Below are 18,098 nucleotides of genomic sequence, written 5' to 3' on the forward strand. Positions count from 1 at the left end.
TCTTGGCCCTTATTAATGTAGGAGGAAGCTCTTTAGTGTCTTGTTTACCGTCTCTGTCTGGGCGTTAGACTGAGGGTGATAGGTTGAGGAGAATTCCAACTGGATGCCGAAGTTCTTACATAGTTTCTGCCAGAAGTAAGAGGTGAACTGAATTCCACGATCACTGACTATGCATTGCAACAGTCCATGGAGATGAAAAATCTCCTTCACAAAGAGCTGGGCCAAGGAAGCAGCTGATGGAAGAGAGTTCAGGGGAACAAAGGGTGCCATCTTAGAGAAGTGATCTACTGCTACCCAGATATTGGAATACCCATGAGAAGGTGGAAGATTGGTGACAAAAACCAAGGCAATATCTGACCATGGTTGCTCAGGAACCAGAAAAGGCAAGAGCAAGCCCCACTGGTGCTCATTTCTGGCACAGTTGATACATGAGTTGATGTATTCTTACACTTTACATTTGGTCGTGGGAGGAGCCAGCATTTTGCAATGGTCCCCTTCACATGCCAGGACACCAACCGGGCACCCTAGGGGGCACTGCAGTGGACTTCAAAAATAGCTCCCAGGTACATAGCTCCCTTACCTTGGGTGCTGAGCCCCCCCCCCAAATCCTCCCCAAAACCCACTCCCCACAACTGTACACCACTACCATAGCCCTTATGGGTGAAGGGGGCACCTACATATGGGTATAGTGGGTTTGGGGGAGGTTTGGAGGGCTTAACATTTACCACCATAAGTGTAACAGGTAGGGGGGGTGGGCCTGGGTCCACCTGCCTGAAGTGCACTGCACCCACTAAATACTGCTCCAGGGACCTGCATACTGCTGTCAAGGAGCTAGGTATGACATTTCAGGCTGGCAAAAAATGTTTGGTTTTTTTTGGGTGAGAGGGGGTTGGTGAACACTGGGGGAATAAGGGGAGGTCATCCCCGATTCCCTCCGGCGGTCATTTGGTCATTTGGGGCACCTTTTTGAAGCTTGGTCCTGAAAAAAAAGGAACCAAGTGAAGCCGGTGAAATGCTCGTCAAGGCCGGCTTTCTTTTTTCCATTATCAGGAGAAGCCGACCATCTCAAATCACGCCCCCATCCCGCCTTCGCTACCCTACCGAAACGCCCCCTTGAAGTTTGGCTGGCTCCGCGACGGAAAGCAATTGGTGCCATCTAAAATCGGCTTTCGATTATACCGATTTGGCCGGGTTCAGGAGATGGCCAGCCATCTCCCGATTTGTGTCGGAAGATGGCCGGCGATCTCCTTCGAAAATGAGCTGGTAAATCACTTTGAATATCGACTCCTTACATTTTAAACTGATCCTGCTTTTTAAAGTTTTACTAGTTTAGTTTTTCCCCCCTCTTTTTTGCTAACCTTTCTTTTTTTTTTTGTGCGTATGTTTGCTGTTTGTCTTTTTGTGTTGGGGATTTCACCAAATAAAGATTTATTTATTGGGATTTATTAACTGCCTTTATGAAGAGATTCACCCAAGGCAGTGTACAGTAGATACAGTTTAACATCAAACTTACAATTTTGTTAACAGAATAACAATAGTAAAATGAACAGGTATAGAGATAGAATGAACGAGGAAAACTTGAAAGCAGCAAATTGAGACCTAATAATAGAACTATCATGAAACAGGATCAAAAATATACACATTTAACAGCACTGAAATTCAAATAACAGAGATATAATATGATGTAAGCATAATAGTGATGAAATCTCTAATAAGCCCACAATTAGAACATTCAAATAACGTTGCTATGATACGACTGCTTTTCTATAATACAGCTTACCGTATAGCCGAGGGGCCAAATGCAGATATATATAGATAGGAACAAGATGCGTTGTAAAGAGTCAGTTGGGATAAATAAATGGGTGGCTAAACTAAAGGGAAGTATTTTGTACAGTTAATCAAAATAAAAGGAACTGGTCTAAATTATAGTGTTTGTAGTAAGCTAGTCCAGGTGCTGAATGGGTGTATAATCAGTCACCCTATGTATTAAAGACTTGGGAGAAGAGACAGACTTTGGTGGAAGCATACTTAACTGGATCAAGGTCTTCCTAGCTACAAGAACCTACCAAGTAAAATCAAACTCTAGCATTTCAACACCGTAGAAAGCAGACTGTGGAGTTCCACAAGGATCACCGCTATCACCAATCCTCTTCAACCTAATGATGACCCCCACTAGCCAAATCCTTATCCACCCTAGGCCTTAACCCATTCATATATGCAGACGATGTCATAATATACATTCCGTACAAATCCAAACTGACTGAAATCACCAACGAAATCAAACTCAGCTTAAACATCATGAACTCATGGGCAAATGCATTTCAACTAAAACTCAACAAAGAAAAAACGCACTGTCTCATCCTCTCATCACAACACAGCGCGGACAACCCCACAACTATCAACATCCCAGACTACACCCTTCCTATCTCAGACAGCCTGAAAATCCTTGGAGTTACAATAGACCATAACTTAATGCTAGAGAGCCAAGTGGCATCCACAACAAAGAAAATGTTCCACTCAATGTGGAAACACAAATGACTGAAACAATTCTTCCTATGTGATACATTTCGCAACCTGGTACAATCAATGGTACTCAGCCACCTAGATTACTGCAACGGAATTTACGTGGGATGCAAGGAACAGACTTTAAAGAAGCTTCAGACCGCTCAGAACATGGCGGCTAGGCTTATATTTGGAAAAATGCGATATGAAAGCGCAAAACCCCTCCTCGAAAAACTACACTGGCTCCCAATTAAAGAACGCATTGCCTTCAAAATCTGCACCATAGTTCACAAAATAATATACGGAGAAGCCCCTGGTTATATGACAGACCTAATCAACTTACCAACTAGAAACACCTCAAAATCAACATGAACATATCTGAATCTGCATTACCCAAGCTGCAAAGGCCTCAAATACAAATCAACTTACGCATCCAGCTTTTCCTACATAAGCACACAACTCTGAAACGCATTACCAAAAGCCTTGAAAACGACGCATAACCACCTAAACTTCCGGAAATCACTAAAAACTAACCTATTCAAAAAGGCATACCCTGCCGATCCAACCTAAATGCCTGATCTCTGCGACACAACAAAATTAAAGTACATAATGGACATAACTCATTTCCTCCACTGCAAGCTTCCCTAAACGTGACTTTGCCACAGGAACTCTATCCTCCCACAATATCACTTTGTAGTGTTCTCACCGGAGCCGCCAAATGCCTTCCGGTACTATGTAAGCCACATTGAGCCTACAAATATGCGGGAAAAACGTGGGATACAAATGCAACAAATAAATATGTCGCCCCTCTAGGAATAAATTCCAGAGTGTAGGAGCTACTCCCGAGAAGGCTCGCTGGCGGGTATCACATTGTAAATTTTTTTTTGATGAGGGGACAGATAGTGATGATCCTTGAGAGGATCAAAGGTGTTTAAAGGGCTAACTTATTCTTTAAGTATTCTGGCGCATTTTGTCTGAGGGTTTTGAAAATCAAACATAGAGTTTTAAATTTAGCCCTGTAAGATACTGGTAGGCAGTGTAGTTTCTGCAGGAAGGGTGTGATGTGATGTCAACATGGTATGGACCACTGTGGTCAGACTCGTGTTTTAAATATATAGAGAGAGAATTCGTAGCTGCCATAGGTGATAGAAACAATTTTTAAAGGTTGTTTAAGATCAGAATGAGTGATGAGTCTAGCAGTATCCCAAGATTCCTGACCTGTGATTTTAGGGGGAGTTCATACTTCCCAAAAGATACTTTGAAGTCAGGTATTTCTGCACTTGTGTTATGTACCCAAATAATCTGGGGGTTTTTTTTTTGCTTGGATTCAGGCAGTGTTTGTTATTATTTGCCCATTCCTGAGTTGCGGTTAGGCAGGCAGACAGTTTACACAGAGCTGTGGGTAGCTCTGGTTCAGTGGCCGTGAGTAGCTGCACATCATCAGCATGGATGTAGACTTTTGTGTCCATCGACCGAAGAAGCTCAGCCAGAGGCTTGAGGTAGATATTAAATAAAATGGGAGACAGTATGGATCCTTGTGGCACTCCACAGTCCAGTGCCCAAGGTGATGTATTTGTTATCAACCGACTGACGAACACCTTTACGGTACTATGTAACCCACATTGAGCCTGCAAATAGGTGGGAAAATGTGGGGTACAAATGTAACAAATCCTACATAATAAAAGGCACCTCCAACATTCTGAAGCTGACTGCATGGCTGAGGCATTCCTGCTCTCTGTATCCATCTCCTGAATTGACATCACATACTTCCGGGTTCATCACAAGCAGAAGTGACCAACCACACGAGGTTTCTTGGCTTCAGAATGTTGGAGGTGCATTCTATTAAATAGGATTGGTCAGTTCCTTGAAGCACAGCCAGAGCTCAGCGTCCTGCACAGTAATGCTCAGACACCAGAGAGAGAGAGGGGGGGGGGGGGGGGCTGACACCAGAGAGAGGGAGGAGGTAGCTCTGTCACACACACACACTCTCTCTCTCTCTCTCACAGTCAATGTCTTTCTCACTCTCACACACTGTCTCTCACACACTCTATGTCTCACACTGTATCACATTCACTCTCTATGTGTCACACTGTATCACATTCACTCTCTATGTGTCACACAGTCACTCACACACTCTCTTAGTCTCATACACTCAGTCTCACAGAGAGTCTGTGTCTCACACACACTCTCTCTCGCACACACTGTATCTGTGTGAAACACACTCTCTCTCTCACACTGTGTCTCACATACACACTTGCATACACTCTCATTCTCACACACACACTCTCTCTCTCTCAGACACACTCGCACCCAGACTCACTCTCTCTCTCTCTCTCTCACACACACACACACACACACACACACTCGCACATTCACTCTCTCTCACACAGTCACTCTCACACACACTCTCTCAAACATACACACTCCGAGGAAAACCTTGCTAGTGCCTGTTTCATTTGTGTCAGAAACAGGCCTTTTTTACTAGTAAATAAATAATGTGCTGTTGCTGAAAAGAACTGGTTGTTGTCTGTCTGACAAATAGGATTTAAACCATGTTAGTACTGTGCCACTGACACCTGTTTCTGCCAATCTTGTAAGCGTGATATTATGATCCACAGTGTCGAAGATGGCCGAGAAATCCAGCAACACTAGTATCAAGGCAGATCCCCTGTCACGATTTCTGTGCAGATCATCAAGAAAGGACAGAAGAAGTGTCTCTGTTCCGTACCCAGATCTGAAGCCAGATTGACATGGGTCTAGTCAATTACTTTCAATTAGCCAGTTGTCGAGTTGACGGCAGACTGTCCTTTCTATAAGTTTTGCCAGGAAAAGAATGTTAGAGACTGGTCACTAGTTTTCGAGCTTGTCCTGGTCGATTAAGCACTTTTCCAGTAGGGGGCGCACCACCGCTCTTTTTAGTGTTGTTGGCTGCTGACATTTACGAAAAAGGCACTGCTGACTGGACTTGCTTTTGGAGTGGAGTGGAGGAAAGTGTACTTTTGCAGCTCATGCAGCAATGGGGCAGCCGCCTTTCTGTCCCCCACCGGTGCCCATCCTTTTCTCAGAGGTGACTCCAATTGAACGGCCTCACACCTCACTCATGGAACAACTATTCCAAGATTATGACTACTTCATGAATCTAAGAAGCAAAATCATGAGGGAAGGCATGCCATAAGAAACTGTCATACAGCTAATAGGTTTTCAGAGGCTGACTTATGATGGAAGGCCTCAGTTAGATTAGTCTTAGACTGCAGGCTTAGAAACTATTCCCTGCTCATCTCCCACAACACACTCAACAGTCATTAGAGATGTACAATGCTAATTGTTAATTTAAGACTCAACGATTTCAGTTCTAGAAGTTATTATGAGTAATTTATGTGTTCTGTGTCTTTGTGGCTCCTAGGAATAAAGTTTACATATTTGTATTTGATGTTTTAATAAAAGCTGAGGCCGTACATATCAAACATAAGTTATCACGGTAAACTTGCTTGCCAAGATCGCCTTCAAAATTTTGTTATGGTGTGTGGGGCTGAAAGGAGGGAAAGGAGGAGGAGGAGGAGGAGGAATACCGTATGACTATATATGTTATGAAAGAATATACACAGGGCCAGCCTAGTAGCCAGTGGTGGGCACCACCATGCAAAATATAAACAGGATGGAATCGGTCCAGAAGGTGGCTACTAAAATGGTTAGTGGTCTTCTTCATAAGGTTTATGGGGACAGACTTAAAGATCTCAGTATGTGTACTTTGGAAGAAAGGTGGGTGAGGGGAGATATGATAGAGAGGATTAAATACTTCCATGGCATTAATGCCTGCAAGAGACTCTTTTACTTGAACGTTTAATGTGAGCAAGTGCAAGGTGATGCATGTGGGAAAAAAGAACCCGAATTATAGCTACGTCATGCAAGGTTCCACGTTAGGAGTTACGGACCAAGAAAGGGATCTGGGTGTCGTCGTCGATAACACGCTGAAACCTTCTGCTCAGTGTGCTGCTGCGGCTAGGAAAGCGAATAGAATGTTGGGTATTATTAGGAAAGGTATGGAAAACAGGTGTGAGGATGTTATAATGCCGTTGTATCGCTCCATGGTGCGACTGCACCTTGAGTATTGTGCTCAATTCTGGTCGCCGCATCTCAAGAAAGATATAGTAGAATTGGAAAAGGTGCAGCGAAGGGCGACTAAAATGATAGCGGGGATGGGACGACTTCCCTATGAAGAAAGACTAAGGAGGCTAGGGCTATTCAGCTTGGAGAAGAGACGGCTGAGGGGAGACATGATAGAGGTATATAAAATAATGAGTGGAGTGGAATAGGTGGATGTGAAGCGTCTGTTCACGCTTTCCAAAAATACTAGGACTAGGGGGCATGCGATTAAACTACAGTGTAGTAAATTTAAAACAAATCGGAGAAAATGTTTCTTCACCCAACGTGTAATTAAACTCTGGAATTCATTGCCGGAAAATGTGGTGAAGGCGGTTAGCTTAGCAGAGTTTAAAAAGGGGTTGGACGGTTTCGCAGACTTGGAAAAATCCAAAATCCCAGGAATAACATGTATAGAATGTTTGTACGTTTGGGAAGCTTGCCAGGTGCCCTTGGCCTGGATTGGCCGCTGTCGTGGACAAGATGCTGGGCTCGATGGACCCTTGGTCTTTTCCCAGTATGGCATTACTTATGTACTTATGTACTTATGAACGGAAGTTCTAGAATGAGTGGGCATAGGATGAAGGCAAAAGATGATAGACTCAGAAATAACCTGAGGAAATACTTCTTCACGGAAAAGGTGGTGAATGTGCGGAACAGCCTCTCGGTGGAGGTGGGGGAGACAGTCTATCAGAATTCAAGAAAGTTTGGGACAAGTACGTAGGATTTCTAAGGAAGAGGAAGGGATAGAAGATGGCATGTATAGGCAGACGGATAGACAATATGGTCTGTTCCATTCCTAAGTCAGACCTTTGGTTCCTTGGGTTGGCCAGGGCTGTGGAAGCAATGTTCACAGCCATGGGGCAGAGCGGGAGAGGGCGATCCAAGTCATTTCTTCAAAGGTTCAACAGGCCGTAGAGCCCAGTTGTTTGCTCCATGATTTTCTTCTACTACTGTATGAATGTTATGTCTGTCCTATCTTTATTATGGCGATCTTTTCTATTGTAATTATTATTTTATGATCACATACAGTCAGATGATATTAAAAATTTTTAAATAAATGATAACCTGAAGGTAGCAGCATATTTCATACAATGTTTCAGCTAGGAAAAATTCATCCTGAAGGTACTTAATGAGAACACTGTGTTAGTTATCGCCTTGACAGTATGATGAGAACCCACTGGACCGATTGAATAAATAATAGACAGGAAAAAAGAACCACAGACCTAAATTTGACCTTAATTTATCTTTCCTGCTGTTTATCCCTACCACCCCACAAAGTGTGTGCTTTCAAACAGTCATAGATTTAGTAATACAGGGATTAAGTGATCATCACTGGATATGGGTTGTTGCTAGGGTTACCATATGTCTGGATTTACCCGGACATGTCCTCTTTTTCAGGACATGTCCGGGCAACCGGGCGGGTTTTGCCAATCTGCCCGTTTGTCCGGATTCTGGACAAACGGGCAGGCTGGTGGGCGGGTCATAGAATGACCCGCCCACCAGCCTGCCCGTTTGTCCAGAAATCCAGACAAACGGGCAGATTGCTAGCCTCCCCTCCCCTTACTTACTATTGCCCTGGTGGTCTAGTGACCTCTTCCGCCTTTGGGGCAGGAAAGAGCCCCCTCTTTCCTGCCCGGAGCGCTGCCCTGCATGCTTCCTTCCTGTTGCTGACCTCGGTGCCGATTCAAAATAGCCGCCGAGAGTTGAAGTGACCTCACGAGACTTCCACTCTCGGCGGCCATTTTGAATCGGCGCCGAAGATCAGCAACAGGAAGGATGCATGCAGGGCAGAGGGGGCTCTTTCCTGCCACGAAGAGGTCACTAGACCACCAGGGCAGTAGTAAGGTAAGGGGAGGGGGGTGACGGGGAGGGGGGGTGAAGGGGTGTGTGACAGGAGGGAGGGGAAAATGTGACAGGGGGTGGAGCGTGGGCATGACAGGGAGTGGGGTGGGGTGTGACAGGGAGTGGGGTGGGGTGTGACAGGGAGTGGGGTGGGGTGTGGGTGTGACGGGGCGGGGTGGGGTGTGTGGTGGGCGGGGCATGTGTCCTCCTTTTTGGGGGACAAAATATGGTAACCCTAGTTGTGGCAAGTAGTCCTGCTGCTTTCTATAGCTGATGCCTAGAAGGTTTATTGATGGCTATTAGTGGTGGTTCAGTTTGCTGGGGATTGCTGCAAGGGTGTATAATTAAAAAAATAATAATTATGATGATGATTATTGCCAGGGCCAAGCCAGTGCAAGGGTATTAGGTGTCCTAAGTGAACTTTCAGCCTTACCCCTCCCTCCCCTCAATTAACCTTCAGGCCCCTAATCTGTCCCTATGCAGTATATCATGCTTTTAAATATTCATGAGGGCAGTTTCCCCAAAGTCATTTACCTGGGTAAATGGGCTGCTTGAAAATGACTGATCTTTCCTGCAGGTAAAAGTCGCCCTGATGGGTCTTTTAATTTTTTTGGGCTGTCGGAATCTATTGTTTTGCTTTGACTGGAGTTTTTCTTCGCTGCTGCAAGAAACTGCTACCTTAGGTGACCGCCTAGCTGTGCCCATTGGTTGGTCTGGCCCTGATTATTGCTCTCTCTGCACCCAGGAACACATTCCTTCAATCCAATTAAAAGGAAAAAGCAAACCTGTTTGTGCTTTTAGCAAGAGTGAGGAAGGCTATTTTCAGACTAATTTACCTGGATAAATGACTTTGAAAGTTGTCCACTGTTCACCTGAAGTGTTCTTTTGCATGATAAATGGAGATACAACCATCCCAAGATAGCAAAAGATGGCGTGGGTTAATATAGGAGTCCCTCCCAGGAATGCTCCTAGTAACTTCTGAAATGCCCTTAATTCTCTGTTCTCCTTTTCTGTTTCCCACTGTCCATCCAAGGAAACCACTACACAAGGAAGAGAACGGAACGAGTCGGGCTGACTGTGCCGTGATGTCCCAGAACAACATACCGCTGGATGTTAACAATGCAGTGGTATGATCTTTGAAGCCTGAAAGTAACGGGAGACATGAAACTTTTCAAAGGACACCAAATACGCTGTGCGAAAAGAAAAATGAAAAAGAGCCTTGTGGTTGGACTTTCTTAAGAGAAGGAAGGTACATGGTGCTTCAGTCCGTTGGATTGTCAAGTAGACAATAGTCACAGCACTGCTTGGAGAAAAGGCCTCAGAAAGACGCAACCGCCATGCATAGCATCTCTTAGTAAAAGCATCAGCATCAAAGTGGCCTGTCTGCTTGCTTTGACTAATTATCTGCAAAGAACGGCTTGGGTAGGATTTCCTGCCGTGAAGAGAAAGTGTTTAAGAAGCAGTGACTCACTGGTTTCATCTTTAGAGCATTGGAGACCTCACCTGCTTGCATCTGTCTCTGCCCTGTTCCCACACTGTATGATAGCAGCTTTGGATTATTATCATTAAAGGAAGACTTTTTGATGAAGCAACCACAAGAAAAACCCTGCATGCCCTTGTCAATGAATCCAGGAAATTCACCTGCAGTCTCACGACTATGCAATTTACAGTAGCTGAAGACATTGTACAGGAAAAGGATAAAGTAGAACCGTTAAGGATCGATATTAAAGACTATTTTTAAAGGGTGCTTTGAATATGATTACTTCACAGTCAGCCTCTTTCTCTGTGGTTTACTGTTTGGGCTTTGAGTTTCCATTCTTTGTAACATTGTGCGTCTTCACCACACTTGGAGCAAAATGTAATTCTACTTCTAGAAAGAACTTGCTGTAGACTTTTGAGGGAATACATACGCTCGGTGATGTTCAGTGAATGAGCAGGATTAAAAGTCCAACCTTTCTTGTGTACCTGAGCAATGCAGACTCAACTGCAGTGCAAGCCGCTGCAGGTGAATCTCTCCTGATAGGTGAACAAAGCATAAACGAGTGTCCATGTCATAGGTCAGAATTGCCCTCTCCAGAGAAGAGACCACCAACTCTGGCAACCTTTGTGTGTAATTCACGCTGTCTTGTATTTCTCAGCTGTGAGTGTTCCACTAGAAACTATACTGGATCCGTTTATCCTCACTTTGGATTTTCAAATTAGGTTTTGACGGTCACTGTTTTATGCACAGGTATTCTTAGTCCTTTAATGTAGAATGTGTTGTGTTGTGTTTGCATTTCAGTCATTCTGTTGGTCTAAGCAAGGAGGTTTTATGACAGGAGGTGGTAGGAGCTTATCTGGCCTATTATCTGGCCTGAAGCAAGTGGGCGGAACTTGCTGCCATATTGGTTTGTCCAAAACAATAGCAAACTTGTGAAGTGTATGTTGTTTTGCATTCTCGCCGTTAGGAGAAGATTGGGGAGGGGGGACGTAAGGGGAGTTGGGGGGGTGGGTTTGGGGAGTTTTTCAGGGGTCTGTGAAGGGGGAGAGTTATATTCAACATGTTTTTCACATTGCTGTAGAGATTGCTTTGTTATTTGCAGTGCCGTATTGTGGATTTCAGTGCTGCGTTATACGCCTTTATTTTTGCTTATAATGACAGTCAAATTCTTTATTGTCATCATAAGCAAGTGAGCTGCTGCCCACACCGCCGCTATCACCGAGCTGGGCAGGGCCACTTTGGGGGGTGGTGGTGACCAATGAGCTGGACTTGGCTGTACAAGCTGCTGCTCAGATGCCCAGTCCAGCTCACCAGTTGCTGCCGCCCCCGAGTGCCTGCATCCCCCTGCATCCTGGCCTAGCTTGGTGACAGCAGTGGTGTGGGCAGAACACTCCCCATGTTCTGAAGCTCCCGCGGCTATAACAGAGATAAATTAACGAGCACAGTGACAACACGGACACTGCATCTGATAGTTTGTTTCGGACAAACCAAGATGGCGGCTACTGGGGGAACCGGCTTCAACTTTTTGATGTCATGCTGCCTCCTGTCATTACACCTCCTTGGGTCTAAGTGTATGACTCATTGAGAAACATTCTGGAAGGAAATGGAATACTTCCTTGCTGTGGCTTTCCTTATCACTTTATAACTATCGGAAAACTCAAAGGTCATATGCTTGGGTGATGCCAGCAACCTAAATTGTACTTTCAGTGATCCCACGTTGACGTTGTCAGTATTCTGTTAGCTGGATGGTTTCAGGTTTATATGGGAAAATGAAGTGAAAAATGTTTAGGATGGGTATGTTTACCTCTGCCTTTCCTTGATCAACATACTACTTGTGTATCATTGCTGAGAATCCCATGCATCACTTTTTCAGGTCATAGTTCAGTTTGTAGGTCATAGCTGTGTGCTGGGCTAACTCAATACTGTTGACTGTTGAAGGAGGAAGGGCACTTCTTAAAAACTAGTGACAGTCTAACAGAGAAATACCACCCGCAACTAGCTGGTCAACCTTTATTTCTGCAAAGTCTAAGAGCATCACATAGTTTAGTAACTGAAGAGTCGGCCCTGCCTCAATTTTACCTAATGTTTTATATTGACTTATGGCAAGGATTGCACAGGGAATATGGTGTAGCTAAGAGGTATGTTTACTAAAATGCAGTAAGTTTTTGCGCTTACCATACCGTCACCACAAAAGTGACAGTGTGGTAGATGCAGAGGGCATGCCCAGCATCAGCACTGCATCTAAAATCTAGGACAAACACTTACCACATGGGCAGAGTATCAAACATATAAATGGCAAGTGACCGACTCACCTGCAAATGCGCAGTAGAGACTTCCCTCTCTGTCCCGCCCTCGCGTCAAGACGGGATGACGTCAGAGGGCGGAACAGAGAAGGAAACCGAGTCGGACTGTTGGACACGGCCGCTTGGAAACGAACATCGCGCGCACCAACCTCCACCCTCCCCCCCATCCCCGCCGCCGCTCCCGCCCCCTCTGTATCGGGCCCCCTGCACTGACCTGACAGTGCCTCTCACCTCCGTGTGGAAGCGCTGCAGGCAGCAGCAGAGTGATCTGCTGCTGCCTGCAGCGCTTTCACACGGAGGTGTCAGGCGCTGTCAGGTCAGTGCAGGGGGCCCGGCACGGAGGGGGGAGGGAGCGGCGGCGAGGAGGGTTGCTGTAAATCTCGCCCGTTTTAACGGGCTTAACGGCTAGTTATCTATATTAACAGACAGCACCAGCACTATCTTTCAATTCATGTAACATGGTGTCGGCCCAAATTTTATAAGTCAGGATATTGAGTGGCAGCACAACCCAATCCCTTCTCAAAGTCAAGGGTCTCCAATCTACCCCCCCCCCCCACATCCCCTCCCCATTCCAACCTCCTCTCAAAGCTCCCCTAAGCATCAGACCTTCCCCTTTAAAGGCCCCTCCAGTGGCCTTCCAAAAGCAACCTCCTACTCCCCTAACCTCCCCAGACTTACCTGGAGGGTCTGCCTACAAGTGCACTGGTCCAAGATGTGAGCAGTCTCCCTCTGCCCTGTTTCAGCACTGCCCTGGGTTCAAAATGGGGCTGATGACCCTAGCAGTCCTACCCATATAAAGGGCTAATCTCTCTAATAAATGAGCTGTGACCGACGTGCTGCGCATGCGTCACTTCACAGGTCTCTTCTGACGTGCCGTGCACGCGCTGTTCTGCGCATGCGTCACTACACCCACTATGCCGCCGCTACCACCCCTCCAACCCCACGAGGTCGACGCCGCAAGCGCTGCACCCTCCAACACCCTCCCCAAGGGTCGCATCTGCTGGAGCACCTACCTCCACCCCCCTCCACGACATCGCCGCTGCCGCACCCCTCCATGAAGGGCCCAATTGCTACGCTGCCGCTCCCACGCCTACACCCCCATGAGGTCACTGCAAAACCCTCCACGGCGCTGCACCCGACCCCCTCTGTGCCAGGCCCCCTGCACTGACATGACAGCGTCTCTCGCCTACATGTTAAAGCGCTGCAGATCGATGCGATGTCACTGCAGGGGGCCCGGCACGGAGGAAGGAGGGAGCGGCAGAGAACAAAACAGGAAACCACAAGAAACAACAAAGGACATGGAGACCACTACGCCACCACGCAAACGTCGCTGCACCGGACCCAAACTAAGCGGTCTCAGCCGCACACGCTACCGCTTCAGATGTAAAAGTTTTAGTTAAAGAGACATTAGAACAAGGTAAATTAATTGAAGGATCTAATGCTGTTTACACAAAGAACATAGTATATGAAAGTGTACTATAGACATCAACTCACATTACGTTCATCAACTTTTAAATTACATTTCAGAAATAAAAACTCTTGCCCGTTTTAATGGGCTTAATGGCTTGTCCTTCCATTTAAGGAGAATCCGGGGGAGAGAAGGACGAATGTACCGCTGTAGTTTCTTCCCATTTCGTCATTCAAATTGCACTAAAGGCCACCGCACCTCCCTTACCATACCCATTTTTTTTTCAGCTAAGTAGTTTAGTTCAGTTATTTTTTTGTGCACAATTTGTGAATTAGTTTTTGGAACATAGTAACATAGTAACATAGTAGATGACGGCAGAAAAAGACCTGCACGGTCCATCCAGTCTGCCCAACAAGACAACTCATGTGTGCTACCTTTGTGTATATAAGTCTGCCCAGCACTAGCCCCGCCTCCCAACCACCGGCTCTGGCATAGACCGTATAAGTCTGCCCCGCACTATCCCCGCCTCCCAACCTCCAGCCCCGCCTCCCACTACCGGCTCTGCTATCCAATCTCGGTTAAGCTCCTGAGGATCCTTTCCTTCTGAACAGGATTCCTTTATGTTTATCCCACGCATGTTTGAATTCCGTTACCGTTTTCCTCTCCACCACCTCCCGCGGGAGGGCATTCCAAGCATCCACTACTCTCTCCGTGAAGAAATACTTCCTGACATTTTTCTTGAGTCTGCCCCCCTTCAATCTCATTTCATGTCCTCTCGTTCTACCGCCTTCGTATCGAACTTCTCGTATTCTAATTTTTTCCTGTTTCCTCTTTAGCTGCTCTCGCACTGCTGCAATAAAGTTTGGTTAGTGAGTATGCTGGGGTTTTTAAGGACTGTTGTTTTTCTCCACCTATGAAGTGTGTTTGTAGGGGGTGCAGTGCATTTTGTCTAGCAAAAAAGGTGCCGGTACTCAAATGCCAGGCCACCCTTCAGGGGTGGAGTGATCATTGAGGGACTCACCCTACAATAGCCAGGACTCCTGCTTCCAGTCATAGAATCTATGACAAGGCAAAATTTGTATGTGGAACCTGATCTCTTTCATTAAAATACGAGAACCACGGGTCAAGTTTAGCAGACAATGGAAAAGGTGCCGGTACTCAGTACCCCCAAGTACCCCCTCAAAAAAAGCCCTGAGGGGGTGGAGCTTTTTTTTCCACTGTCCATTTTTCACCAGCTGATTTGATGTGATAAGTTAATTCGTTCCTGGAACTTTGAGGTTTCATTGTCAAAATCTGCTATGTGGTAAGTTTGTGAGCAGTACGGGACTCATTGTTAAGATTTAGGCAAATATCTTTATTATTGATTATACTTTGCAAAATCATCTGAAATACATAGGGCACAACTGTATTTATTATTTTTTAAAATTTGTTATTAAGATTTATTTAATTGTCTCATCATGCAATGCTGAATTCAGGGGTATCCCCAAGGGAATCCTGCTCCCCATCTCCCCTTACCCTTAAGGAATTAAGTCAATAAGATATACATTCATAATTTAATTCTCTAGCTTTTTAGTACCTTTTTGAATAGTCACTTTTTTATTCTCCATCCCCTTCTCCTCCCCTCCAATTTGGATTTCCCTTCTCCTCAGGGGGAACGATGACAAAATTTCAGAATCAGGCAATGATCATATTGGGGGATTTTAAATAAGCACGAAAGGAAGTGGAAAAGAAACCAACTTCAAGAGATCAGGTTAGTTAGTTTGCGTGAGACACCAATTTATGTGCTCCACTGTCAATCAGTATACGACTGTGCACTCACTGATCGACCCCTGAGGAAGGCTTTTGTAAAAGCCGAAACACGGCCCGTGTAGGGTCAGAATAAAGTTTGTGTTTTGGAGCATCTTATCCTGGTATTTTGTGTGATCTCTTGAAGTTGGTTTCTTTTCCACTTCCTTTCGTGCTGTTGAACTTTTGTGGAAATTGTGAACCCCACTTGGTTTTGCGGATTTTAAATAAGATCATTAGCAAAACTGCAAGTAGTACTGATAAAAAAATATACTGTATTTTAAAGTATCTGAGATTTTCCAGGTGTCCTCTTTTCCTTTACTTATTACGAAGGGAACATGGTATCTTTGATATAGAGAGAACCATGCTAAGCACTTTTTTAAGGATATGAACTGTAAATGTCAATTTTATGGGCAATGAGTAGCTTCTGTAAGTCACTGTATGCTTTATCTTCCTTGTGTTCACTTTTTCATCATCTGCAGGCAAAGTAGAGTTCAACAGTCGGACTGAGGACCTTCTACAATTTGCTTTGCAGGAGAGCCTTTTTTTTTTCGAAACCAGAAGAACTGCCATTTCAGAATAGGTAGAAGATGCTCTTACCTTACTTTTTGAGGCTTGGCAGCCTCTCGACAGCTCTATCAAACTGTGCCAAAATAAACAACTTTTCTGAAGCCTACACCACTGATTATTGACTGGTAATGAGTTTGAATCCCCAGAACAAAAAGGACAAATGAATGAAATGTCTTTTGAAGAAGCTTCTTCGGGCTTCATGGGGTTTGATGACTTGGCCAGAGTACCACAGAGGGCACTGATCTTTGGTTATTGCCTACCCTCGACGCAGAAGAAGTAAGCAGCGTTGTTCAACAACAGGAATGCCGTTGTCCTCATTGTTTGAGGTGTTCCCGAGGCTGGAATTTAGTTGTGAGAAGAACAATGCATGTAGTTATTACAATCCAAACTATGCATGTGGTTTCAGATGGAAAACATCACACCCACAGAAAGCAGGCACGCATTTCTGCGAGTCATTTCTCATTAGGCAATAAGGTTCTCCTTGGGTTTTGGAAGACCATAGCCAGACTGACCCCTCATAGTTAAACGATGGCATAAAGACTATTCAGCCCATCAGGTCTGCCCAGTTTCTCAGATTTTCTACTACTTTGAGTAGATAAGCATCTGAAGTCCTCCCCACAAACCAACACCAGTTCCTCTCCCCCTCTCATAATCCTCTTCCTACCACTGTTCTCCATATTGGAGAATCTATTTGTATGCCGGCCTCCACCACCTCTGCTAAGAGGCCGTGTCACACCTTATGATCTTCCTGTTCAATTCCCACCACAACACCAATACTTAATCCAACATCCAGGCATTCTCTCGTGTTTTATTATCCAAGTTCCGTAATAATTCGCACTACCATGAAAAAGAGTGAGGCTGCTGCGCAAAACAGCTGGTCTCTCCATACCCACCAGTGTTTGGGTTTTGACCCTGGTTGCTCCATGCAGCATACCCCAGCCTTCCTGAAAGCCCTGTGCAGGTGGTCCACTGCCCTTAGGGTTATAAATAGGACCTATGTAACCAGCTGATACACATTAGATAAAGCTAGTAGGAGAATATTCAAATCATAGCAGATAAAAGTCTAACTTGTGCCACTAAAGAATAAAACTAATCAAGGGACTTGTGGAGCATTCGGCATTTGTTGAAACACACACACATCCACATATGGAAAGAGATTATTATTATGCGTTTGAGGCCTTATTTACTAAAGATGAACATGGCAAAGGATCCAGATGAATGCCAGTGAAGATGAGGTTCAAAATCTTTATTGAGTTGTATAGTCAAAATACTTGAGATGACCATCTGTTTATCTGCTGTGGATCCTTTGCCTCTTTTTCTCTGGACATATTTACTTAAGTGCAGTAAGGGTTTTGCAGTTAGCATGTGCCAGTTGCCAAAATTAATGCATATTAATTCCAAAGCCTCTGCATTACCTGTTGGAGGCATTCCTAGCATCTTCCCATACACTTATTGCAGAGATAATATACTCACCGGGGGGGGGGGGGGGGGGGGGGGGGGGGAGGGAGAATTCAGTAAAGGTCACCCAAAATTATGTGCCAGGATGATGTGAACTAAGGGCCAGGTTCTATATAAGGCACCTAAAAAATCCATGCAGTAAACATTTCTACCTAAGCTTATTCTATAAGTGGTATCTAGATTTAAGCGCGGTACATAGAATGCACTTAGTTGATATCACAACGCCCAGGGCTGCCGAGAGACTGGGCCAGGCCCGGAACCCCGGCCCTGCCGCCCTCACTGCCCCACCGGCCCCGAGGTTGCCCGTCGCTGCTCCCCCTCCACCCCCCCCGAGGTCGCCGCAGCCACTGCTCCCCCCTCCACCCCCCCCGAGATCGCCGCAGCCACTGCCCCCCTCCACCCCCCCTGAGGTCGCCGCCGCCGCCGTTCCCCCCCTCTGTCCGCCATCGGGCCAGGCCCACTGCATTGAAATCGCAGTCTCACCTCCATAAAAGCAGCGCTGCAGGCAGCAGAACACCTCCCTTCGGCCCTCCTTCCCTCCTTGTGTCCCGCTCTCGCAGAAGTTACATCAGACGAGGGCGGGACACAGGGAGGGAAGGAGGGCCGA

General features: G+C 45.7%; 1 protein-coding gene across 2 annotated transcripts in view; it reads left to right on the forward strand.

Moving 5' to 3' along the window:
* The window catches only part of PRIMA1 (proline rich membrane anchor 1), an 86,583-nt gene extending 69,084 nt beyond the window's left edge, over positions 1 to 17,499 (forward strand). The window contains exons 5-6 of one of the 2 annotated variants that reach the window (XR_003943379.1): positions 9,521 to 10,717; positions 15,946 to 17,499. Coding sequence is in view for 1 of the 2 variants with exons in the window: in XM_030214906.1 (XP_030070766.1) it covers positions 15,946 to 15,973 (28 nt within the window). In the remaining variant the exon portion in view is untranslated. The remainder of the gene's footprint in view (positions 1 to 9,520; positions 10,718 to 15,945) is intronic. The other variant, XM_030214906.1, reaches the window with a different exon arrangement.
* The last annotated feature ends 599 nt before the right edge of the window (positions 17,500 to 18,098 follow it).

The sequence above is a fragment of the Microcaecilia unicolor genome, chromosome 9, assembly GCF_901765095.1.
Source record: "Microcaecilia unicolor chromosome 9, aMicUni1.1, whole genome shotgun sequence".
In the NCBI taxonomy this organism is placed as follows: Eukaryota; Metazoa; Chordata; class Amphibia; order Gymnophiona; family Siphonopidae; genus Microcaecilia; species Microcaecilia unicolor.